Source organism: Mustela erminea, chromosome X (assembly GCF_009829155.1).
Source record: "Mustela erminea isolate mMusErm1 chromosome X, mMusErm1.Pri, whole genome shotgun sequence".
Classification (NCBI taxonomy): domain Eukaryota; kingdom Metazoa; phylum Chordata; class Mammalia; order Carnivora; family Mustelidae; genus Mustela; species Mustela erminea.
In genome coordinates, this window is record NC_045635.1 from 1241571 (window position 1) to 1268983 (window position 27413).

The 27413-nt window shown below is 46.5% G+C and overlaps 1 protein-coding gene across 4 annotated transcripts in view; it reads right to left on the reverse strand.

Moving 5' to 3' along the window:
* The window catches only part of DHRSX (dehydrogenase/reductase X-linked), a 147363-nt gene that overhangs the window by 97352 nt on the left and 22598 nt on the right, over positions 1–27413 (reverse strand). For 3 of the 4 annotated variants that reach the window (XM_032331736.1, XM_032331735.1, XM_032331737.1), the window contains exons 2-3: positions 23401–23508; positions 16976–17044 (exon numbers count right to left, since the gene is read on the reverse strand). In XM_032331736.1, the coding sequence (XP_032187627.1) occupies positions 16976–17044; positions 23401–23508 (177 nt within the window). Of the gene's footprint in view, positions 1–16975; positions 17045–23327; positions 23509–27413 lie in introns of those variants that run through there. The other variant, XM_032331738.1, reaches the window with a different exon arrangement.

Sequence of the window (27413 nt, forward strand, 5' to 3'; positions counted from 1 at the left end):
TCACAGCATGGTCCCTGGCACATCAGAGGCACAAGAAAAACACTGGCCAGCAGAAAAAAGTGTTGGAGAACATCTTGTACATTGGGGGATCTCAGTTAAGGGCAACTGCTATGATGATGACCTGACCTTGATGGTCCTGGTCGTGATGATGGTCATGAAGTGGCCTGAACGGACTTCACCCGAGTAAGGGCATTCAGAATAAGTGTCTTTGTAAAGGTGCAAATTCCAGCCACCGGAAGGAAGAACAGAGAAGTCGGGTTCAATCATGCTTCTAATATAAGAAAGTTGGAAATGACTGAGTAGTTTTTAATGGGATGTTGCCCGGAGAGACTATATTTTAATCAATGCAAAGCGTATCCAGCTACCATGGTGACTGTAAGGATGTGTGACGAGTGCTCTATGCAAAAGCAAGGCTGTAAAGTGACAAAGGCAATATTAAGTATGATTTCTTACTGGAAACCTCCATCCCAAGTGACAGAGGTATCAATGAAAATGAATATGCACACAAATTAATTCATTTCTGGTAGTGTCAGGGGAAAAGACGGTGCTCTCAGTTGGAGGAGAAGTTGCAAAATTTTAGCTCAGGAGGGAAGACTGAAAATTTGAGGAAAGAGAGTGTCCAAGGTCAAATAGACAACGCAGATTAGTTTCTTCCACTATTCATCCAGACAATTATTTTGAATTAAATATGATCCCAACACAGGGCATGGAATGAAGCCACAGAATTAATGAGTCTCTTCTGTAGCACAGCAGGAAAGGAATATAGTAGGGACAGACTGTGAAATTCAGTGCCAGCAGCTAGCTGGGCATTCCTGGGAAACCCAGTAGTCTCTGGGCATCACTTCCCAAGTTCTCTGATGTTATGTGATAACAGCTGTGGTGGAGTAGAGAGCAACAATCATCACCATAGCCATCATCTCCATCACCAGCACCATCATCTCATGTGACAACACCACCATCACTGCCATCATCACCATCATCACCACCACTACCACCAACATAGCACCATCACCACCATCACCACCACTACCACCAACATAGCACCATCACCACCATCACCACCACTACCACCAACATAGCACCATCACCACCATCACCACCACTACCACCAACATAGCACCATCACCACCATCACCACCACTACCACCAACATAGCACCATCACCACCATCACCACCACTACCACCAACATAGCACCATCACCACCATCACCACCACTACCACCAACATAGCACCATCACCACCATCACCACCACTACCACCAACATAGCACCATCACCACCATCACCACCACTACAACCAACATAGCACCATCACCACCATCACCACCACTACCACCAACATAGCACCATCATGCCCATCACCACCATCATCAACATCAACACCCCAACACTGACACCCTCAACATATCACCATCATCACCATCACCAACATCACCACCACCAATGTCACCATCATGACCACCACCACCACATCACCAGTATAATCAAGAATCACTATCACTAACCATTGCCATCATCACCGTCACAATCACCACAATTGCCACCATCACCACCATCATCATAATGACCATCATCATAATGACCATCATCACCACCAGCAGCAGCAGCATCACCAACTTGACCATCACCACCACCACCATCATCATCATCACCATCAACCATCACCATCATGACCATCAAAACCATCAAGGTCAGGTCATCATCATAACAGTTGCCCTTAACTGAGATCCCCCCAATGGACAAGATGTTCTCGAACACTTTTTTCTGTTAGCCAGTGTTTCTCATGTGCCTCTGATGTGCCAGGGGCCATGCTGGGAGCCAGGGACATCAATGATACATGTAGACAAACCATGGCACAATGTGTGAGGTAGGTGATAAGGGAGAGGTTATGGGACCAAAGAGTGAAGGCACCTGACTTCAGGAAAGCTCTTTTAGGGTCTCTGTGGTTACTGAGAAGTCTACGGTGGGTAGGATTTGGATGGGCAGGAAGAGAACAGCCAAGAAGCAGAGCCACAGAAAGTAGAGCCACAGAAAGGACACATGGAAGGTTCTCCACCCACATGAGTTTACACAGGTAAGGCAGTAGCAGGACTCTGAACTACAGTTTGGGCAGTGCAGATTGGCGAGAACCTGGGAGCTCAGAGGCCAGCAAAGAGGCTACGTTATGGACCAGGACAGGTGTGACCGGGGGTGGGGTAGCGGCAGTAACACAGAAACAGAATGGGTATTTCTGAGAGATGTTGACAAAGTAGACACAAAGTGTTGACTTACTGATTGGAGATAGAAAGAAACATGGGGACATAAAAGAAACCATCAGGGAAACTCCAGGGTCTTGCCTCCCACCGGGAGTTGATGGCACCATTGACTGAATGAAACAGAGAGGAGGAAGAGGTCGAGTTCTGTCCTGAATGTGCTGAGCAGGCAGAGAGCTCCAGCTGCCAGGAGTTTTGGAGAAAAATATATCAGGGCGAGCTAACGCCACAATCACGGATGCAATGCCCAGGGGCAGGTGTGTAGCATGAGATGCTGGGCTCAAGCACCAAGCTTAAGCTGAGGGACATGGCATTGAAGAGACAGTCAAGAAAGAAGACGCTGCAAGGAATGAACCAATTGGTGGCTGGAAAATTAGATACGGTAGCATCACGGTGGGTGATGCAACCACATCTTTTAAGACAGCTGCTGAGAGAACACGGCTGTAGAGTGTTTTATCATCATTCTGTTCGCTGAGAATTATGGACGAGGCTATCCTTGCATTAATTCACCTCTCCAGCTAGAATGTGAATTCCACGTCGGCAAGAACACAGACACACCTGATGGTCTTAAAGAGTTAGAGCGGTTGCTGGTGGTTGTTGATGCTTTAAATGACTAATGGTTTATTGAGTTTATGAGATAACTCGCCAGAAGGGCAAGAATGTGGCATATGACCAAATCCTTCCCCCATAACCACAGCAGACATGTCCAACTGGTTACAGTTGCCCTTACCTGTGGACCATCCTCATGTCCTTTTATTCCAGTAGGGCAGAATCAATCTACCAGCCTTAGGGTTGGAAGGAAACCCGTTTGTTATCCACTCAATTCATGCTGCCAGTGTAGACAGAGAACCTTCTGCCTCCCAGCTGCTGCTACAGAACTAATTTCTTTAGATGTTCACCAATTAATGGATTTTGAATGATTCTGAATACTTTACTACTATCTTCAGAAATGTACTCCTATTATTGTTCTCCAAGTGAATGAAGATGTATTTGCATCAAGGGGCATTTTCAAACCCACGAATCTACCCAGTAGCTAACGTTAAGCTAGATATTCTGTCCCTGGGTTGGTCAGTAGGGTTGGTCTATGACTTTGCTTTGGAAATTGCCCATCTGGGAAGAAAAGACATGGAGTTTATTCTATTTAACACATAGAGTAAGCTTGGTGGCTCTGGTCACGTTGAATGACATAAACCAAGGGCTGCCAGACTTTAGTCATAAGGGGCCAGGGAGTAAATATTTTTGGCTTTGTGGGCTGAACTCTTCAACTCTTGTCCTAGAACAGCCAGCCACAGACAATAAGTAAATGAAAGGGTGCACCTGTGTGTCGATAAAACTGTATTTGTGAAAGCAAGTGGAGGGCCAGCTTTAGCCCAGGGTGGTCGTCTGCAGACCTCTGGTCTAGATCACCCTTGGAGGTTTAGGGAAAGTGTAAAGGAACTCCATCACAGGCAAGAGCCCTCTTTAGTGGAGAGCTCTGACACTTGGTATTTCAACAGACTGCTGATCTGTATGGGATTTCCATTTCTCTCGGCATCAATTTGGGGAAATTCCACTTTTTTTTTTTCGGAATAAGACATCCTTTTCTAACTGGTAATCAAAGATATTAGCCCAGAGTCAAGAATAAATTGCTTCTTCCTCCAAATTTAAATCACATTTTATTAGATGTTATTTCCTCTTTCTTGTTCCAAGGCATACTTAATTTGTTCTCGCTCTTCTTGGACGGCAGAAGATGAATAATGGTTTGGTGAATGATGATTCTTTCATTTTTTTAAAAGGAAATGATTATGAATCTTGTTTGTGGCTTCTCTGTTCCCACTTGGGTGTTTTATTCCTGCACAAATACTTCCATATCCCTGCCCCTAATTCTTACTTCAGTCCTGGGACACACAGACACAATTTTCCCCCCATTTCTTACTAATTCAAGAGCTTGGAGCTGTATAAATTTTCTCAGTATTCTTTGGCTCTATTCTTTAGATGGCAGCATGGAAGAGAAGTGTCACGGGTTCCATTTTTATTGTTTATAAAATACTATCTTCCTGGCTGTGAATCCTCTATCTACGTGCTTTAGAAGGGCAGCTTTCAGAAAAATTAATGTGTTTGGGCATGTGGAAATTCCAAGTTTTAATCATTAAAAGCAAATATGAAAAGAGGGCTCCTCACACCTCCCTGTTGACTAGGGGACCAAGGTTATGGATAAAGGGACATGAAGTCCCTTTGAGTAGAACTTGAGTAGTCCCAATGAGTAGAACTTGCAGAGGAAAGGCGGGGGTGAAAAGTGTCCCCCAAATCTGAGACCTTAGCCAGACCAAAGACATGTAAAGGGACCAACGTTGAGTAGGGGGAGGATGGATTCCTAGAAATTTCTGGAGAAAATGGTTGCCTGCTCCATGCCGCCATTCCCCCTGGAAGAGAAGGAACCAGAACCTGAATCATGAGACCGGCTGGGGCACCTTCCTCAGGTGCCTGGCTCACTCCTGAGGAAGCTTCTGGCCGTGTAGGGGGCAACAAGTCTGTGGACACTCTAGGTGAGTTTGTACTATGGGGTTATTATTGGTCCCATTCAATGGAGCCACTGGGATGGACAAAGGGTCCCCACGGCAAGAAGCTTGTGGTAAAATACATACCCATCTCCAGAACTTTCCATCTCCCCAAACTGAAGCTCTGTCCCCTGAAACACTAACTCCCCACCCCCGTCCCTAGTCCCCGGCCTCACCATCTACTCTCTGTCTCTGGCTCTATGGATGTGACCCCTCTAGGGACCCCCCACACACTGAATCACACAGGATTTGTCCTTCCGTGTCTGACTTATGTCACTGAGCACCACGTCCTCGAAGTCTATCCACATAATAGCAGGTGTAGAACGTCCTTCCTTTTCAAGGCTGCGTCATATTCCATTCTACGCATGGACCACATGCTGCTTACCCATCCATCCATCCATATTATCTTCTTGGGGGGGCCATCGATCAGCCCAGAGGAGCAACTACAAGTCTTCTGTACCTTCTCAAATGCACCTGCCACCCCGCCGCAGCTCTGGACCATGCTCAGACCTCACCACTGTCACCATCAGTCCCTAAAAAAAGTGATAATAGCTCCTGGAAATGTCTAGCAATGGGAAATGAGGCACTGCATGGTCTGAGGTCTCGCTCTTTTGAGCAAAGGGGGTCAGCTTGCCTTCAGCAAGGAACACCTCAGTGGGGACCATTTCTCCTTCCCCTTATAGGCACCTCCCAGGGCAAGATCCCCTGCTCAAGGTACATGGCGGCTCCAGGCTGTGAGAAACAGAGGAAACAGCCCCCAATTTCCACCTTGCTGCCATTTCAGAAACTGCAGCTTTATTAATGGACCTTCATAGTTTTCAGGGCTGCAGCAGAATACAGAGGTGTTTGTTGAATAAAGGGAAAGGTAGAAAGAGGTGTATCTGAGAGCCTGACATATAGCAGGGAAGGAGCAGTTGATAAATGTCTTATGGGGCAGGGGGTGTTTGCTCCAAGAGTGGGAGGCCTCCTTCTTGGGGCAGGAGAAGGCCCTCCAAGGATGGGTCCAGCATTGCTGTTAGAGGCCCCCATCACCATCTGTGACCTGAGGTCTGTACCACGGAGACCAACACACCAGAAGGCAGCCAGGATAAGGCGCTCACGCTGAGCTGACAAAGCCACCTTGTGACTGTTTGAACGACGCTCATTATTTCTTATCTGTTAAATAGTGCGTACAATAGGCACCGCCAAAACCACGCGATAATCTTCTGGGTAATTAACTTGTAAAACAACCCCGTCCTCAGTACCGCTGACACTGAGACATTTCCCCGACAAGACCCATTTGCAGAGAACATGATTCCTGATCAGAAACTCAGCTCTGAGCCCGTGTGGATGCTCCCCTGGGGCGTTGAAGCCAGGGAGGCAAGGGGATACCCTCCACCCGCGGAAGAAGGTGAGAGACAAAAATTAACTCAGAGTCCAGAAGGGGCTTCTGCAAAACAAGGGTGCGTGTCAGGGGCTTGATGTTTGGATAAAAGATATATATCCAGATATGACACCAGGAAGAATAAGTAGTTGAACACCAGGTGGGGATTCCCCCCAAAGTGGGTTCAGACATTGACAATCAAATCAGAGCACTGCTACCCCAAATCTGTAATCTTATACTCACCCAACTTGATGTTAACGTACCTCCACGTTGCCAACCCCTAGCTATACCCCCAAACCAGATCCAGACCCTCATTCCAATCCTGATCTGATGCAGAGCTTGACCCAAACCATAAGAAAAAAAATTAATTCTAACATCAATCTCCAACATTAAAACTCTAAATTCACTTTAATCCTGAACAGGACCCTAGTCCTAACCTTAACTCTAACATAATACTACACACTGACCCAGACCCTACCCCTTACCAACCTTAATGTTACCCTAGACCCTGATCCTAACCCTAACCTTAACACTAAGCGTAGACCATTACCTTGATTGTAGCCCTGACCCTGACCATAACGCGAACCCCCACACTGATCCTAACTGTAACCCTAACCTTGACACTAACCCTAGACCTAAACCCTGACTGTAACCCAGACCTTGACTCTAAGACCATGAACCTAACAGTAATCCTGACCCTAACATTCACCATAATCTTAACACTAACCCTAGACCCTAGCGCTAACCCTGACCCTAAACCTCACGTAGACCCTGACCCTAACTATCCTTTGAGGTAACACGAAAGCTGGATTTTCAAAAACTGAAAACACCGTGCACAGCCGCTCATTCTCCCTGTGTAAACCCCCTACCACCTAGCTCGACGTGTGCTTACTCATGAACCCTCAGAATCGTGGGTAGAGGGTAGTCTGTCCTTAATAAAAAAGGTTCTGCATGAAAACCAAGGAGCTCCAGAACTATGAAAGGATGGAGGATTCTTCAATGCCTGTAACTACGGGAAAGAAGCCGGCCTGAAAATGCTATGTACTCTAGGATTCCAGCTATAGGACATTCTAGAAAAGGCAAAACCATGGAGATGGTAGGAAGATCACTAGTTGCCCGGGTTCAGCGGAATAGGATAACCAGTTACAGCACAGAAGACTTTTAGGGCAATAAAATGACTCTGTATGGCGCCATAATGGTGAATCCACATCACCGTACATGTGTCCAAATCCAACAGAATGCACAACACCAAAAGTGACCCTAATGTAAAGTATGGAGTTTCATTAACAATAAAGTATCCATATTGGTTCACTGTTTATAGCCAATGTGCCATAAATATGCAAGATGTTAATAATCAGCAAAACTGGGGTGAGGGGGCATGGTTGGGCATTCCCTGTATTACGTGCTCAATTTTCTGTAAGCCTAAAACACTATAAATCATTAAGGTGAATTTTTTTTAGTAAAAGTCAAGATTCAACCAGGTCTGGCCATAGCAGTCAGGCAAGCAATTTTCATGGCGATGCCTTCTACCCACCCCCAGGGACAAAGAAAGAATGTGTGTTACAGGTAAGAGGGTTTTTTGTGACTTATTTCCCAAAAGGACGTTTTTTTAAAAATGTATTCTCACCTTTAATGTCATGAGTGGAGTACATATAGCATTTGCTCTGAAGTAGAAGGGTCGTTCTGTAAGGTGAGATTTCTATAGACAAGTGTGCCCCGGAAAACCAGAGAGAGGAAGCCAAACTCTAAGACAGCAAATTTAGGAAATCCTTGCCCTCCTGGGGCATCACATCAATGCTTTCATTATCTCTCCAGCATCAGATGGGCGAAAACATGTCAATTAAGAACTCAAAATAGGACGAGTTAGGGCAGGTGCCTGATGGGAAAAGCCCAGCCCTATGGTAATGATGTTGAGTGACTGATGGACTGGCATGTCAAACACCGAAACTCCATGGTAAGTCCTCCTCCTTCATGCCTAGAGTTTATCAGGATATACTAGGCTCTGGAGGGATGACATGTAAGTTAGGGAAGGAGAAAAAGGCTGAACCAACCCCACGGCGTAACGTGTAGATGAGCTCCAAGTATATAAGGCCAGCTCAGGGCACATGAAGACGGGTGACCAGATCACCCAGGCAGAGAGCAATCTCTACCCCTGGGTCCTGAAGCAAGGCATGGCAATATCCACGTCCTATGTCACTGGTCACATTTCACCCTTGCCAGTCCTCCTCAGGCCAACACAGCTTCACCAAGTGGCCTAATCATCACCCAGATGAGCAGCTCAGCATGGAAACACACAGCGGGGGTAGAGGGGATAGCATGACTGGTGCCAGCGTCCTGGAGAACCCCCTGCCAACATCACTCCATTCCTGTTCGACTCCTCATTCTGTGTTTCAGAATACATCTCAAGGGGAATGTGCAAAAGTGTTCAAGGATACAAATCCAAGGGCATGGAGCACATATAATCATAAAAAATGTGCATTGATAAAAAATGAGATGAATGATTAGTTATATCTCCACAACGGAAGAGTAGGTAACCATAAAAATAAGGACGTCTGTTTATTAACACAGGAAGAATTCCCACAAGACAGAACGTGGAAAAGCAAGATGTTATGGGTAGACGGGAAAGCAGGATCTCGTACTGGTTGATGGATATGGATCCAGAACTCAAGCGGCACCTGGCTTATGCTTCCTCCTGGGGCGATGTTTTGGATTTGAGGGATCCATGAACCCGTTATGGGTTGTGAAGACCCTAGAACCCTCTCCAACTCTTGGGGGCATTTTCAGAGCCCTGGGGGAGTGCTCCCTGGGGGAGCAACTCTGCTGAGTTGCTGCTGATAGAAAGAGGTGGCCACACCACCATGTCTTTCTTGGTGCCATTTTGTCTCATCAACGGAAGCATGGAATGCTTTTTTTGTCCTCATTCACATGTCCACTCACACCACATACTCTACCTACAAGCTGGTGTGTATGTAACAGGTCTTCCTGGGGACAGAACACACTACACTACACAAACCAGGGTTCCCAGAAGACCCTGGCCAATGGACACCGAACTCAACTCCTGTTCGCCAGTTTCTTTCTTTTCCTCTTCCCGTTGCCCTCCACCTCTCCCCACGCCCAAGGATCTCACTTATTTCTGAGTTCATTCCTGGACACCGAGTTCAAATTCCAACATCTCCACTTGTTAACTGCATGAAATTGAGCAACTTCCCTAAACTCTTTATGACCCCACTTTCTTCATTTGGAAAACGTGCACAGTGGTAACACCTACGTCAAAGGACAGGACACATGACTCCTTTGGTACATGGCAAGTATCCAATATGATGTTGACTGTTCCCCTGAGTATAGCAATTGCTAACATAAAGGACTTTAGTGGTTTCTTTTGCTCAAACTTTTTACTATAACCTCACAAGCTTATTAAAGAATGACCACAAATCCTGTTTTGCCAAAGGCAGCTCTCATTTACCCCTTCCCGCCACGGAGGATACGTCTCAGATTTCAAGGTGCACTGCTCAAACACAAAATAGTAAACAGATGAGTTGAGGAGTCAAAGGTCAGAGTCTGGGGCTGTTGGGACAGCTGGAATTGATAGTCCAATGCCAAAACTGAAGGGTGCCCAGGCGCAGAGCTCGAGCAGAATATAACAGATGAGCTAAGAGGACAGTGGTCAAAGTTTGGGGTTATCAGGGCAGCTGCAATCAACAGGTACAATCCTAAAACTGAAAGGCCATAGGGGTGGGGAGCACCAAAATGCAAGCAGAAACTTTTGCAGACCCCTTGGCTGAGTACTGAATTTCAAAGGCTCCAACTTGAGACACCCAAGGAGCTCGGAAGCAAACAGCAGCTGGAAGGCTGAAAGGTGAGCAGAGACATTTCAGCTGCTGCCTGGCGTTGGGGAGACAAGATGACATTTGAATCCTGCCAAGTTGGAAGAACTTGGTGAACATCTTGGACTCTCACCTGAAACCTGAGATGGTCTCTGTCTTTGAAGAAAGGGCTGCATCTCAAGATGAAGATCTCCGTCCAAGGCCCAAGGGCAACAACGAAATAGACTTATGATAACCCGACTCTAGCGGAACATCCACAAGATCTAGAATCCCGCAAGTCATATCATTGCTTGCGACAAAACTCAACATTCTTCAGAGGAAGATAAGCAGAATCCAAGATTTGTACCATGGATCAGTCACGGTGTCTAATATACAACAAAAATCACCTCACGTGCAAAGAAACAACAACATGTAACCTGCTGTCAAGGGGGAAAAAAATCAATAGAAACAGACCCAGAGATGATGCAGATGTTAGAATTAGCAGAAGAGGACTTAAAGTAGCTCCTACATATTAAAGAGGCTATAAGAATGGATGGGTGTCAAGATGAGGATATGAAGAATGTCCAAAAAGACTAACTAAAAATAACTAACTAGAAACCCTAAGCCTGAAAAATACACCTGGTTTTGCTGTAATCAAAAAACCCAATCATGGGATTAAAAGTATAATAGCTACAACTGAAAAAACCAGTTGGTGAACTTGAGGTAGGTCCATAGAAATTATCCAAAATGAAGGACAGAGAAAAATTTTTAAAAGCTGGGGTAAAATGAACAGTGCTCATTGAAATAAATGCCAGAGAACGCCATACTATCTAATGGATGTGTAACCGTAGACTCGTAAGTACAAGATGGAAAAAACAGAAGAAAGTTTTTGTAAAAAAAAAAAAAAAAAATGGTTGAAAATTCTCTAAATTTTTTCACATCCAACTACTCACAGATATAGAAAACCTTTTACACCCAAGCAGTATAAACATGGCAGGGAAGGGGTAAGAAACCACACCTCTATATATTCTCAAACTTCTAAAAACAGAAAATAACAGGAAAAATGGGAAAAGACACTTATATTCATGAAATATTGATGATAAGAATAGCTGTCTTCTCATCCCAAATGGCGAAGGTCCATGTCAGAACAACTTTAATATCCTGGGGGTCAGAAGATGTTTCCAACCTGGAATTCTGTAACCACGGAAAATAGCTTTCAAAAAATGAAGGTTAAGTAATGACATTTTCAGACAAGGGAGAAGTATGGAAATTTGTGATGACCAGACCCCACAGCAAAGAAATGCTAACAGGAGTTCATCAGGCTGAAGTGAAATGGGCCCACATGGAAACTTGGATCTACAAGAGGGAACGGGGGCACACAGGAAGATCGGGAGTCAACAGGACGCACCTTACCTGCAGATAAACACTTAGGACCCTGCAAATCCCACAGCTGCTCTCTGGAGAGAGTACAACGTGGCTCTGTGAGAAAAGCATTTAAGATAAAACGTGCAAGTACAGGAAATATAAATATTTATCTCCAAGGACCTACAGTACCTTTTGGAGACTCTCCTGGACATAAGGGTTTACAGGACCTGCTACAAAGGGGGATCTAATGACTTCATAACTCACTAACGTGATGGGTTCTGCGTACTCAAACCCACATATCCCATGTGGTTCTATCTCTGGGTCTAACCAATGTGTGTAAAATATCTTTACATAACACCCCACATTTTATTAAAAAACCAAAAAACACCCTTTGTTACTCTATGCTTCTATTCTACAGTAAAGAAAATCTACTTCATTTCCCCCAGAGGGAAAAATGTCCTAGAAGGAATGTTTCTGGAATAATTTCTTGAAACCGTTACAAGTGTGACGTCCCATTGGTTGGCTTAGGTGCCCAGACCATCTTGAGATGTGTTCAAAGGAACCATTTGAGAAGCGTCCAACAGAAGAGTGGAAATATAACGGCCAGTGACCTTGCAGGGAGTGAAAATATTGCATAAATTATCGGTGGGGAAAGCAGAATGTGGCAGGCTGTTTAAGGATGAAAATTCTTCCTTGTGGGATTTTTTTTTTAATCCTCTAGGTATTTATAGAGGAGCTAAGGAAACCAGGCAGACAATCGCCCTCTCTCATAGAATTCACCTTGCTAGTGTTTCGAAAGGTTAAAATTAATCGTTGCAAGCCTGAGAAATGAAGAGCCTTTTTAATGTAGGGAACAAGGTGAGAGCTATAATAGCCGATTAAATTTTCAGAAAGGGCTCAGCGTCTCCTTCCATTGCTTTCAGAGAAGACACGGTGACCTTCTAAAACTTCTAATTACCCCCCAGGAAACCAGCTGTCTGTCTGTCAGCCTGGCTATCATCTAGCTAGCGAACGTGGCTGCTTATTGCCTAAGTTGGGACATTAAATTAAAATTGAAAGGTTAAAAAAAAAAAATGGGACTCTAGTTTGAAAAAATTCATGTCAATAAGGGCCATTTTATGTTAACTAAGGAAGATAAGTAGTCTTGGATATATGCTGGACCTAAATATTCATGTAGAATATTGTTCAAACTTCTTTGGGGATACCGTTGACTGTTGGCCAACAAACTCCCGTCATGCTCTTCACCATAGGTAGTGGATGTTGAGAACTCTACGTCATAAAGGAAAAACAAATGTGCTGGAAGGAACACAGAAATCTATGCCATCAACACTCACTCAAGTTTTTCCAAATGGACCAAACTCGAGAAGGATCATTCTGCAAAATCAGACAGTCTATGAGTAGAAGAAAATTGGTAGGTGTCTACTCATGCCAAGGCAGGTCTACATTCAAGATATGAATCTCCCTCAGATGACAAAGACCAGCAGATTGCGATCCAGAGACGCTAACAACTATTTGCATAATGAACACCAAACTGACGTCATAGTATTTTTTGCTTCCATGGCTAATTAAAGTATTCTGTAGTCAGTTGGATAATCCAAACATCATAGTTCAAAGACATGTTTCTAAGGTGAAACCATCTCACTGGTAAGTGCACACAACTGACTTTTCCCGGCATAGGAAAATTTTTCTTTCAACAAAAGCGAACTGGACGTGAGACCTGAGCAAAAAGCCCATGAATCAAAGAGCGGGCCCTTCTTCCCAATAAAGACAGAGCAAGTGACTACTGGCGGGACAATGTTAGGAAAGACGGAGAGTGGTCAAGAACACACTTTTGAAGAACACAAAGCAAAGCCTTGTAGAGAAGATCGTAGACTCCGCATTCTCAGTAGGATCATGATGAAGGTTTAGGATGAGGGAATTAATCCTAATAGGCTTTGTGTGAGTCTATGGCAAACAGCCAAAACAGAATTACCTTCTCTAAGTCCTTTCAATAGTATTTGAATACTCTATTTCCATTTGGGTTCGCTGGGATGCTGTTATGTCTTTCTGTTGTTTGTTTTTGTGATGGTGTTGGGTCTCGTATTTTTGTTTTCTATTTCATTTACTTATTTACTTATTGTGGTCCTAGAAGGAAGAGTATCTGCTCCAAACAAGACAGCCTTCTTCAGCAATTACGATTCAAGAGCAATAAAGATTTTGGCACCATCGATACAATGATAAGGTATTCAAACTCTTGTCCCTGGGAAAATCTCTCAAGAGAAAATCTCTCTTGTCCCTGGAAAATCTCAGGAGAAATGAACCACATCGCCTCGGTTCCTGAAAACACTCATAAATTCATCCTTCCAAGAGCTCAAATAGTTGAAGGCTGGTATGTGCGCTTCCTCCCACCTCAACCTAAAGCAGGATCTCCACTGACCAAGACCTCAACGGCAGAAAGCACCAGAAAGTAAGGAAGATGAAGCATTCAATTAAGAAGTTAGTGGGGGGTTTTTGTTGTTGTTTTTTTGGTTTTTTTAAACTTACATTAAGTCCAGAGAAGAGGAGGAGGTAGGCTGGAGAGCCTGTAGGCATTGAGAAGTCATTGTGTTCTTCACAGGAACCTACACTAATGTTAGGATGTGTGCCTGCTTGCTCAAAAAAAGAAAAAAAAAATCTAAAGAATCCACAGAGACACAATTACCCAACACGGAAATCACAGAAGAGCCATAATCCATGAGTAAGTGTGGCTCCGTGGGCCTCAATCCAAGTTGCGTTACTGGCGTTGCGTGGGTGGGAACTTTGGAGGTCTCCAGTGGGTCCACGCTGGTCTGGAGAGAAGCGTCTCCCTCTGAGCTCAGCTCTGGAGAGCATCCTGAGCTGGACCTGCCTGCGGGGAGTTGTGCTGAGAGTAAGGTGACGTTGCAGTCCCACAAACAGAGAGTGGCCCCTGGTTGTCTGGACGGTGTCTCTGGGGGGTGCCCTGAGCCTGGATGCACATTCAGCCAAAGCAAAAGTCTGTTCATGGACCACCGCCCTCCCGCTCCCACCCAGCGAAGCCCCAGCATCCTGCGCCTGACGTGCCGGGAGGGGGCCCTCCACTGACCAACGCCTCCAAAGGCTTAGCTTCTGATATAAATTTAATACAGTGCTACTTTCTTGTTTAATTCATTGCATCCAAAACTCACTTCAAAGCCTGTGTGTGTGTGTGTGTGTGTGTGTGAGTGTGTGTGTGTATGTGTCTGACTCAGACCTCTTTCCCCCTGCTCACCCTATGAACCCATTCGGTCATAACTGACAGAGGCAGTGACCTTGAACGGGGTCCCCATTTGGAGTACCCATGCTGCACACCTCAGGCTTCACCCGGCTTGGGTCCAGACGCCTCCCTGACCCCACACGACCACTCTCAGGCCAGGTTACACCCAAGACCCGATGACCCCCTCTCAGGGCTTTTGCTGGTCCTGTTCTAAGAAGCAGAAAGAACAAAGCAGGACTAGCCACCCCCGCCAAGTACGCACAACCATGTTTCTTGTACACACAAAGGGTCTGCTCTTTTCATAAACGGACGTGCCCGGGAGCAGGAGGCAGTGACGGGGAAGAGCATGCGTCGAGATGGGCTGAGGTTCCTGGGACTGCGAACGTGCCCCTGCAGGGTTAGCCACCCCAGGGCCTGGATCTCCCAGATACTAATTCCAGGTGTACTTGGTGGCATTTGAGAGGAAAGAAGAAAACAGAAGCCGCCAACAGAGGGCACGTCAGCTCTGATGGAGGGGCATGCCTGCCACCAGAAGAGAACACACTGTCCTACACGGTTAGGAACCATTGCCTTCATTCCTCGCAAACCCTAAGACCCTCGGCAGCCTACCCTCCAGCTCAGCACAGAGGAGCTGACAAAGAGCTGCCTCTTGAATGCACGGGCTTTGCACACCCACACCTGAATCTCAACCCACAGCACGGACGCCAGCAGTAGCCATTTCTAATGTTAGGAATCGCTTCTAGAACATTCTTTCCTTGGACAGGGCTATTGGTTACAGCTTTCTTAGAACATGCGAAACTCTTAAACTTTATGAATGAAACTTTGCTCCCTCCTTGCTTGAGTTGTTTGGCAAAATGTTCTTTAAACTATCCCTTTTTTAATAAAATTCATTCAGAATTTTTCAAAAGTCACAAAGAACACATGATTGGTGGTTTCTCATGAGACTCCTTGTTGGTTCTGGAAATCAAGGGCTAGTGCATTTGTAACAGGGCCATGAGGTTTCAACCAGAGGGAAATGCAGATGCCCAGGCCCCATTCTCAAATGCTCTGGCTCCTCATGGGGCCGGGAATCTGCATTTGTAGCCCGTTCCCCGTGATGCTGCAGAACTAGAACACAACTGTGTTAGAGAACGCCACCCCCGTGAGCCACAGTAAATGGGGACAGGGACAAGGATCATCTGTCATAATCATTTCTGTGCAGGGCAGGTGGCAGAAGGCGTTGGCTCCCATCTGCAACAGCTGCCTGGTGTTTTACAAAGAGCCGGACCAGCACTGGGCTACAGGGAAGCTCTCCTCCACGTTCTGTCCCAGGATCAAAGGGATCGTGCCACAAAGGTCAGGGGCAGCGGGAACGTCCCCCAGATGTGTAGTGTGCACAGAGTGAAATGCCAACTTTCAAAGCTTCCTTGGACAAGCTAGGTGCAGAATAAGGGTACCACGAGACAGATGTTCACTAGACTTGCCCATCCGTTGCTTTCCTTGTGTCTCATGCCTTAGTAAAAAGAACCACCACTGGTGAGCCTGGGTGGCTGGGTCAGTTGAGCTTCGGACTCTTGATTTTGACTCAGGTCATGATCTTAGGCTCATGGGATCAAGCCCTAAGTCAAGCTCTGTGAAGAGTCTCCTTCTCCCTCTCCCTCTGCTCCTCCCCCTGCTCATTCTCTTTCTCTCTTTCCAATAAACAAATAAAATCTTTAAAAGGAGGAGGAGAAAAAGAAATGGAAGAAGGAGAGGGGGGAGGAGGAAGAGGAGAACCACCATAAGCTCAGACCGGAGAAGCCCCAGTGTCTGCGATACGCTCGTAGCGCCATCTTGGTTGGGTCCAGTCCAAGATGGTTGATGTGCATCTCCTTTTCTTAAACATGAGGCCCACGAGCAGGGCTCAGAAAGTACTCAACAGCATTTGCAACCAGGATAGGGGTTACAGATAGGTGTCCACTGCTCGGGTTGGACAAGTAGAGACAGCAAGCACTACAGGATTTGCTAGAGTAAGGCGGAGCCAGACACATCCATGATGGAATTATCTGCAGCCCAGAACCGGCAACCAGTAGACGCACGTGCTGGCAGTTGCATCGGACACTTCCGGCATGAAGACATGCTACTGAGGCCCCCCAGCCCTGGAGACGGGCACGGAATGGAAACAGGGTCCCGCTGTCACAAATATGCAATCAACCGGTGCATTCAAATGCTTTCATCATCAGAAGCCTCCACAGAGCAATGCTATCACTGGGACATGCTTACTGCTATTCAGCACTCTCCGGGGGGACTGGAATTCCCCAGAAGAAATGCACAAGACAGACATCCCCACCCCCGAGTGCCGCCTCCCCACACCCACACTCATGATCCAACGTCCAGGCCTGCAGCTCAGCTGCCAACACCAACTCGGAACAAGGACAAGACCCACGAGGCTCCAGAACACTACCTTTGTCATTCAAAGTCTCTTCTTGGATTTGTCTCACGGCTTCCTGGGCTTTGCCAGTGTTATTTCCAGCTATAAGGGGAAAAAAAAAAAAAAAAAGTATGATCAGCGGCCAGGTCCTCCAGACATTATCAAGCACGAGAAAATGTTGTCTTGAGGTGCAAAACACAACCTCGAAGGGGGCTCTTTATGGCTTGTCACCGAGCCCTGGTGTGGAACATGGCCACCAGAACAGCCTTGGCCAAGGCAACATACCAACTGACGGAGGATTGCCATTAGCTTGCATTGGCGAGAAGGAGACTGTCTCTGTCTTCGATTACTGGGGTGTGACGCCAGCTGGCGGCACAAAGAACATGGGGCGGGGTACGAGAGCCAAGGATCACATGAGCATAAAGATGGTAGCAGGAAGGTCAGAGCACACATAGAACTTTCTAAGAAACTTTAGTGGACACCCGCCTCCCCCCGACTCACTGGTGGTCTGAGCTGCAAAATGACTGTGGGCCATTCCCTCTATGAACGTGGGATTTCCCATTTCCTCACCGAGGACTCTGTACAAACTCCACAGGTATCAGTCTGGGGAAACGTGAGCTTAGAAGAATGGCCACGTGTGTTTTGTGTATGAGGGACATCGCCGTTAAAATAGAGATAGTGACATCTGGGCGTTAAAATAGTGAATGACGTTTCTTTAGTGTCTTACTAGATGGTAGTGCATTGATGTTTGGAGGAAAGCATCTTGTTTTCAACTGTGTCCCTGAGTGCACAGTCCAAATTTTAAGGTGTGGCAAATGGGGCTGCCATTCGGGCAGAAGATCAGGACACCCTGTCTTCCCACACCCCAGCGCTCACGATCAACTGGACCGCAAGCCGATGTTCAGCTCCTTCGTGGGGTGAGCCAACCCCGAAACTCCCCGCCAGGGTGAGTGATGGGAGCGCTGCTGTACAAGGCGATTGGAGTTGGCATCTAAGGAACACAGGCGTGGGAGTGAAGCTCCTGGAGCCCCGAGAAGTGACAGGTGGCATGAGGACAGCAGGAGAGACACCGGGCCTGGGAGGACCAGGTCCTAAAGGGGTGAGGTGGCTCACATCGCCCTCCCACCTGCGTCCAGCCGCTGCTGGCCAGGTGTCTCTGGGGTACAACCCTCTTGAGATCTCCATGAAGACGTATCACCAAGCAATCCGTTCCGGAGACATTTCTACATGCTGTTTTCCTCTATTTTGTTTGATTTTTATACTCGAACTAACGTACAAGGGGCTCTGCTATGGATCCCCCCCACCACTTGCTCCTACATTAATTAGTCTGTGTCATCGACAAGTGCCCCCCGCCCCCGCCAAAAAAACCCCGATGGAACACCCTTCCCAGAAGCAGAAGGCTGTACAACAAAGAGTTAAGGAAACACAGACAGCAGAAGCGGTGAAGGTTGTGAAATCAGTAACGTCTTTGGCTCCAGCTGGAGATGAATCTGAGATAAATATGGCAAAAGACATCTTCAGGGGGTGCAGTTAAAGGATTATATAAGGCACTACCACCTTAAAGGAGTTCAAAGTTGCAGACGTCAAGAAAGCGCAGCTGTGATAGTATTTACACCTTCGGCTCCCTTGAAGAAAGAGCATATTACACGGTTGTTAGATTTTTGCTCAGAGGGTCTTCCTGTGTTGCGGGGTGCATAGTCAGACAGGATGCCATACTGGAAAGTTATATTCCATCTCTTAACGTTCTAAGCCTCAAAGACAACAAAATAAAATTCACCTTTCTCTAAGCTGGGGCCGTGGACATGCATGACCTTATTTTGGAATTTCCATGCAATTTTAAAATATTCAAGAGCCATCGACCGGCGGGCTACGTACGCTTCTGGCATTCGCCATCTTGGCATCAAAGGTGGCCCAGTGGGAGCCTGCGTGAAGTGGGAGAGAAGATGTTCCACGTCCCGAATGAGGTATCAATGGCCAGAGAAAGTGGGGGGCATCCAACCAGAAGGGGAAACTGGGCATGGTAACACCTCCCCTCAATGGGCAGGTCACTACTCTCCCTAAGGCATTGCATTAGAGGCATGGACACAGGCACTCTTTTGGCAAAGGTCATCTTTATCAGCTGGCTCCCCAGAGTTGGATATGGAACCTTGACCCTATGCAATTGTTAGAAATTTCCTACATTTACTGACCAAATATTGCATGTGAGGTAGAGTACTTGACCAGAATGGAAGGTAGGCACAAGCACACTGGGCCTGCCTTCGGCTCATGCTTTTGGTGGGGGACTAAGTTTAAAGACATTGAACCCAAATCAGGGCCAGCAAACTAGAAACCTGGGGCCACATCCGATGATTTCCTTGATGTGAAAAGAAAAAAATATATATATGTTGGAACAACAGCCATACCCATAGCTTTAAATATTGCCAATGGTGCTTTCTGGCTATCAAGACAGAGCTGACCACTAAGAGACACACTTAAGCAAATATTTATTATCTGGTCCACACCAGAAAAAAAAAATTTACTGGCCCCTGGTCTCAAAAGCCATCTTTTATATGGCTATTCATAAAGAATTATAAAGACAGATCCTCCACCAAAACAGTATTTTGAAACTATGAGAACTGAGATATTGTGAGCAAATGAGAAATTTAATAATTAATGTATTTATGGCAATATTAATGTGCTTGGGTTGGATCCACATTCCCTCTTCCAATTCTTCAACAAGTAACTGATTATTGTTTAAACATTCATGGACTCAGGATTGGCAAACTTGAAATTGGATATACACATCTCTTAGCTTCCATTTAGTGTGGAATTTACATTAAAGTGTCCGTGATAATATTGTGTTAAGTGGCCTTGTATCAAACTGTCACACAAGATGAAACACTGTCCCTCTCAGAATATATGCAGTTACGCCCTGAAGGACTCGGGGAGGAGGGAACGTTCACACTTCATTGGACTGCGCAGGTCAAACTGTGACCTGTGCAGACACCAGAAGCTCTGTGGGAAAGAAGCTACAGGAAGGGGAGAAGCACAGGAGCATTCTGTTTACTTCAAGAGAAGGAGACCTTTGGTGCAGGCAGGACTGTTCCTGGTCTCAGCAAACATCACCTAAATGAGGGGGTGACAGGGGAGTCAAGGTTCCAGTCCTCACATGCATAAGTACCACATGCTCCCTCACGTGCCTTCACTGCACTCTGTCTGTACATCACACTCCTCACTCAACTAGACCTGAGCATGACCTAACCCCAACCTCACTTCCTAGGGACTTACCCAACTAGACCTCCTCATGAGCCACCCAGCTAGAATTCATCATAACCTACCAAACTAGACCTCATCATCACCTAACCGAACTAGACCCCATCATCACTTAACCCAACTAGACCTATCATCACCTAATCCAACTAGACCTCATTATGACCTACCTAACCAGACTACATCATCATCAAACCCAAACAGACCCCACAATCACCTTACCAAACTAGACCTCCTCATCACTCACCCAACTAGACCTCATCATCACCTACCTGAACAAGACCTCCTGATCCACCCAACTAGACCTCCTCATGACCTACCTGACCAGACTTCATCATCACCTAACCCAACTAGACCTCATCACCACCTACCTGAGGAAGACCTCATGATCCGCCCAACTAGACCTCCTCATGATTTACCCAACTAGACCCTATCATGACCTAAATCATCTATCTAGACTTCATCATGACTTAAAATACCACACTGAGGCAAAAAGCAGAGAAATGGAACAATTTTTTTTTCTTTGCATTGCAATATTGCCAAGTTTCACAAAGAACTAAGAAGAAGAAGAAGACAGGTGCACTAGAGAAGTCATAAGGGGCAGAGATAAGCAGTGCTGGATGCCAGTCCCTGGCTGTTCTCAGACTGGAGGGTCCTCCCCATCCTGCTCTATCAGCTTCCTTCTACCACAAGCCAACCTCCAGCAGGCCCTCAGAGGAGACTTTGACTTCTTCTGTCCACGATGTGATGTCACTTTCTTTTTGTTTTTTGTTTTTAGTTTTTTAAAAATTTTCTTCATTTAAGAGAGAGAGAGAGAAAAAGTGAGAGCATGAGTTGGGGGCATGAGGCCAAAAGGAGAGGGAGAAAGATACCCCGCTGAGCAGGGTACCTGATGCAGGGCTCTATCCCAGGACCCCAAGATCATGATGTAAGCCAAAGGTAGACGCTTATCTGACTGAGCCACCCAGGTGCCGCCCTGACATTACTTTGATCAAGTCATCCCAGATGGTGGTGAAATCCAAGACAAGGCAGTAGTCTCTCAGAGACCTGAGTCCCTCTGATCACACACCATGTCTCCCTGATGTGCTCAGGTCCCAGGGAGAGAGAAACACATCATGTGGATGCTAAAATTGAAGAGGAGTTCCAGAAATGCACACTCAGATGGGTCCCCTGTCCTGCAGGACCCCCTCATCCGCCAACGACTGTTCTTCATCTGGGTGGGGGAAGTAGATATGGATGTTGGTAAAGACTGTCCTTGCAAAGAGTTGTCAAAACTGTTCTGTCATTTCCACAATGATTCAGACAACAGGGATGTGGACCCATCTCTGAAGAAAAAAAAACACGGATGAGGAAAATAGTGAGGTCCACCAAGAAGTAAGCGTCCCCTCCCAAAGCCTGGCAAAGGTATACTGTTCTATAGATCAGTTGGCTCATGAGAGAAAGGTGCCCACATGGGTCCATGAGGGAGGAAGCACTGTAAGAAACTGCACTTTTTCAAAAGAGTGACCCATGGGAAGGGCCATGCAATACAAAAATTTTAAGTTGTGGAGTCATGTTTGACAAAAGTGAAAAAAAAATCAAAGTTAGGAGCATGAGTCCATTTGATTATAGGAATGAACAGCTAAGTATATCCAGGTGAGTCACACCTCTGTGAGGACAACAGAAGGCCACACTGGCTAGACCTGGGGGCTCTCCATCTGGGTTAAGAGCCCCCTCGGAGATCCCCTCCCCCATGGAACGCAAGGGGGTCTTTGAGTTTAAACACAAGTAATCAACGTCATCATGGCGGCCAACACTAATGTCTTGTCCAAATGTGGACAAGACACAGAAGTCAGGGCAGGGTCTATGACTTGCCCACCGATACAAACCAGAGATATTTTCAGACCCAAGTTGAGGTGTTAAAGCTGTCTCAAAATAAAGTTTGAGATCATCACAGCTTCCAACCAGTAGGAGTTATGGAACCTACAAGTACGTCATGTTATTTGTCCTATAAAGATTTCATGTCTATAATCATGTGGCAAGTCTGTGTTCTTACATAGTTTTATATCTGCATCTCAGTATCATTTGGTTTATAATGGTGTGGATTTTAGTTTGTGCATTTAGGCATCACTGGATGTTTGTGGGGTCCAAAGACCGAGCTTGTGAAGAGCTAGGAAGAAGTGGAACACATGCATGTTTAAATACCCTGCCCCAACTATAAATTCTGACCCCAAATTATCCTTCAAAAACTGATGGCGGGGCGCCTGGGTGGCTCAGTGGGTTAAGCCGCTGCCTTCGGCTCAGGTCATGATCTCAGGGTCCTGGGATCAAGCCCCGCATCGGGCTCTCTGCTCAGCAGGGAGCCTGCTTCCTCCTCTCTCTCTGCCTGCCTCTCTGCCTGCTTGTGATCTCTCTCTGTCAAATAAATAAATAAAATCTTTAAAAAAAAAAAAAAAAACTGATGGCTGGCAAAAGATGGAGGAGAAAAATGGGAGAAAGGAAGAAATAAGTCATTATTGAATAAGTAAATGACCATGGGTAATATTATGTAGAAAGTCTTAAGTGAAAACAATCCTTAACTCCTAAAAGCAGACGTATAATATGATTTCTGTAAAAACAGACACCACAAAAGGTATTAATTTAATGCAAATCATGTCAACAGGAGACATAATTAGCATGAAGTGCTTTTTTTGAAGATAATGTGCACAGTATCATTTTTCCCAGCAGATTAAAAATTCTACCCCCAATTCACTGGGAAAATTAACAAAAGTACAATGGGTTCGTTTGACCTCTGTTCGCTTTCCCAGGCAAAGAAAATACCTTCGTTTTCAAAGAGGAGTTAGACACCAGGGTAAGGAGCAGAGAGAGAGTTTCAAAAGAAGAATGGACAATGTAGTCTATGGGATGCAGCTGCAAAGGAAGCCAGTCTTTGAACACCTGTTCCAAGTCGACACTGAGCTACGCCGTGTCTTCCCCAAATTCGTATGTTGAGTCCCGGACCCCCACACCTCAGGTGCTCAGAACCTGACCTTATTTGGAGAGGGTGTCTTTAAAGAGGTGGTTAGGGTAAAAAGAGGCTCAATGACATGGGTCTTCATTGCACTAGGACCGAAGTCCTTTCAAGGGCAACCTTAGGTGTTTCCCAGATGGGTTTTACCTATAAGCAAATTACTGTTTCTGTATGAGCCAATGACGGAGTATCTTCCATTAGCCAACAACACAATCATCACCTATGATCACACGCATGCCGAGTCTCGCCAGGTGCCTCGCCGTGGCATAGCCGATTCCATCCGTGCCTCCAGTCACTACAGCAACGCGGTCGGGCTGTGGGGCCAAAACTGGAGAAGAAGAAAAGGAAAAAAATATATATATAATCAACGTGAGCTTTAGAAGCGGATTGGTTGGATTGGTCCCGAGTCATTCCAACCCGGTCAAAGACACCTGATAAACGCTTGCTCACCCCCAGCGGAGGCCTTGGCAGGACCCAACGAGAGTATCAGCACAATGATGGGCAGAAAGGTCGGGAGCCAACGCGGGAGTAGCACTTATGAGCGTGGATGACACTCCAGCATCCACACTCCCAGGCAACATGGGGCAGGAAGTAGGTTTTACTACGATTCAGGTATGGAGGAGAACAGACCAGGGGATGAATGCCTGCTGTTGCAACGAGTTTGTAGAACACAGTGTCCAAGAGGAGGGGACATGCATGCCACGCCACCCCCCACATGGGGAAGCAGCAGGATGGGTCAGGAGGCAGAGGGACACGGAAGCGTGGACAAGAGTCTCTATTGTGGGAAGAAATGGGTCAGGGAAGCAGGCTCAGCAGGTTTAGGATGGGCTGGTGCGAATAATTTCAGCAGATTCTGGGTCACAGGGGCTGTCCCTATGTGTGTGTCCCTGGCCCTGTGGTGATTTGCGTGGGCAGGGTAGACACTGGCCAACAACGCGGTTACGGACATGGTGGGGCTGTGGATTGCCTGGTTTGCGTTGGAAAGCTGTGCTCCTGAGAGAGCCACATGCTATCTCTAGGAACCGGCCAGCCCTGGGAGCTGGAGCATTTGATGAAAGTGACAATGATGAACTTTTTTATTTTATTTTATTTTAGATCTATTTATTTATTAGAGAGAGGCAGACGAGAATCTCAAGCCGACTCCACACGGATCATAGAGCCCAGTGCAGGGCTGGATCTCACAACCTTGAGATCACAACCTGAGCGGCAACCAAGAGTCAGATGCTTCACCGACTGAGCCACCCAAGCACCCCAAAGATGGACTTTTTAATAAATGGTGTTGGAACGTGTAAATAGACATTAAGAAAAAAAGGCAAAATTAGACCCATCTACACATCAAAATTAACCATGGGGTCGAAGTTACACCATGAACATATTCGGGGGGAAAAAGCATGAATCCGTTTATCTTTAACCTCAGAGTATGAAACGTCTTCCTAATCATAAGTTGAAGTTGAGAAGAATAAGTAGATAAATTCTGCTACCAAAATAATTTTGCGTGGAAAAAAAAAAAAAAAAAACACCAAAAGCAAAGTTCAAAGTAAATGCTATATTAAAAAAAAAAATAAAAGAAACAAAAGCTTACAACCCTGATCACATGCAAAAGGCTGTTTTCCTAGTATGTAAAGAGTTCTTACAAATCAAGAAATATAACACTGTGAGGAAAAATAAAAAGGGTGAACATGAAAACATACGCCATGACACAGTCCTTACAAAGGCATGTGAGACTTTGCCCAATGAGAGGCATGTTCCCGAGAACTCACTGAGACACCACTGGACTTGACAAGAGCGAGCACTTTGACACCACGCTTCTCTGTCACAGTGCTCGCAAGCAGAGGCTCATGCATACCATGGGCAGGAAAGCAAGAAGGGGAACCCCCATGTGGGTGGGGGTCCTTGGGTGATATCTAGTGCAACCTGAAACACATTCAGGCTGTGGCAGCAAAATCACTTCTAGGAACGTGCCCTGGAAATCCATAGCAGACCTTCCATTTCTCCCTGCAGCTGTGTCCCTGGTGTCCGCAGTCACACAGACACCGGTCAGCAGCCCTGAGTGGCTGTGATAAACCAATAAACTATGAAGATATTAGGGAATAATGCCCTGAAAGAGCTCACGGCCCTGTGGGACGTCATGCAAGCACTAAGAGCTCATATGTACTTCTAAGTGTGGTATCTGCACTCATGCGGGAGGTCTCTCTGCTGTTGGGATAATCCCCGTGCAACATGGCAGCCATTCCCAGTCAAGACTTTGTCTCAGTTGTACGGGCCCAGGGGTGCTCATTTGTGCCCAGGATCCCATCCAGAAGGCTTTTGTGTGCCCTACGTGGGAAGAACAACCCTCTGCAACTGTGTGCTTTGACTGGCCTGCCCTACCCCCTCGGCCAGGGTTGCCTGGGGGCACACGCCTCCTCTCAAGATCCCCGTTCCTCACTGCCTGGCCCAATGGCAGATGACAGGCTGGTGCTCCATGAATGTTCACGGACTTAATGAGCTAACCCACCCATTGCTGAGTCAAGCACAGATTGAAGGCCACACCTACCCCAAAAGACCAAAGGAAATGTGCCATGATGTGAATGTGGGTATCTCCTCCTAAAATCCATGTGTTGAAGGCCAACCCTCCCATGGAATGGGATTGGAGGTGGGGCTGTTTGGGAGGTGATCAGGTGATGAGGATGGAGGTGGGATCTTTGGAAGGTCATCATGTGCTAAGGGTGGAGGTGGGGGTCTTTGGGAGGTGACCAGGTCATGAAAGTGGAGGTGGGGGATCTTTAGGAGTTCACCAGGTCATGAGGGCAGAGCCACCATGATGGAATTAGTGTCCTTATAAAGGAGACCCCAAGGAAATCTCCAGGCCCCTTCGACTGTGCAAGGACCCAGCCAGAAGAACGCCATCGACAAATCCATTCTAGCAGCTCCTTAATTTCGGACATCCAGCCACCCCAATGGTGGGAAGTAAGTGTCTGCTGCTGAAGCCCACCCCCCACCCCGCAAAATCACTCCATGGTGTGTTTGTTATGGTGGCCCAAATGGGCTAAGACAAGATGCCCTCATCTCAGGCATATCCCCTGCCTGATGCTCAGGACATGCAGAGAAACAGAAGCATGTGAGGAACGGGCATGATGACAGAGCAACGTCTACACCCACCACCCAGGAATGGGGGGAGCCCTAAGAAACCACATGACCACCAGGATCCAGTCTGACTCCTTAGCTTATCAGTGAGAAATGGACACAGGAACCCTGAACCACCTTCAACGCCAAGAGCAGCAGGTGGTCTTCCAGAATGCTCTCCTAAGGACAGCATCATCTTCTTCACAAAGAATGCTCCTTGGGATTCGATACTAAGTATGAAAGGTATTTGCAGGGATCAGAAACAGGAGGTGCATAATGGACACCCTACTCTAAGCCACCATGACGTTTCTGGGTGAACAGAGCGAGTCCATGAAATGTCTTTCCAGGCCCATGGTTGCTTGCTCCATGCCCTAAAGGTCTGCATCCAATGTCTTCTTCCATTTGGCCAGAACAAGGATGGCACAGGTCCTCAGAATGTCTTCTCCCAAGGCCATGATGCGCCAAGCAAGTGGGATTGGCTTCCTGCCGAGCATGGCTCAGCCCACGCGGGGGTCCCTGAAGTCATCTCCCAGCTGATACCGTAATTTTGAGTCCCAAGTGCTGTAAGTGAGTTGACCCTGGAAATCTAAAAAGATTTCATCTCTACGTAGCTCATCACGTCTGTTTTAGGATGTTTCTCAACCACGAGAAGAGTCCACAGAGCACTTGGGCCACAGGTAAGAAGCAGGAGCTCCAGGTCATAATCGAGCATATTTCCAAAAGGGTTACGCCTCTCCAGGGAGGTGTCTGTAGGTCATGGTGGGAAGGAGCACAGGGCTGAACTAGCCAGGACTCCAACCACCTGCTCAGCCTGCCAATCAGTCCTATCTTTGATAGGATATAATCATCCCAAATGCAGTCAACTGTCCAGTGACGGGCACATGGGGCAAGTCTGTCCCCTCTCTCCAAGCTTGGCTGGATATCCACTGAGAATCAGTGCCACCCAAACACAAACGTATCATCCTACAGTTCTGGAGGTCACAAATCTCCATCTCAAGGTCAGCTGATTGGAAATCTTAATTTCCATCTGCAATTTTTATTTGCCTTTAGCTTCATGACAACATAACTTAAGAGTTTCCAGGGCTCAGGACACAGACGTCTTTGGGGGCCACGATTCCATCCCCCAAA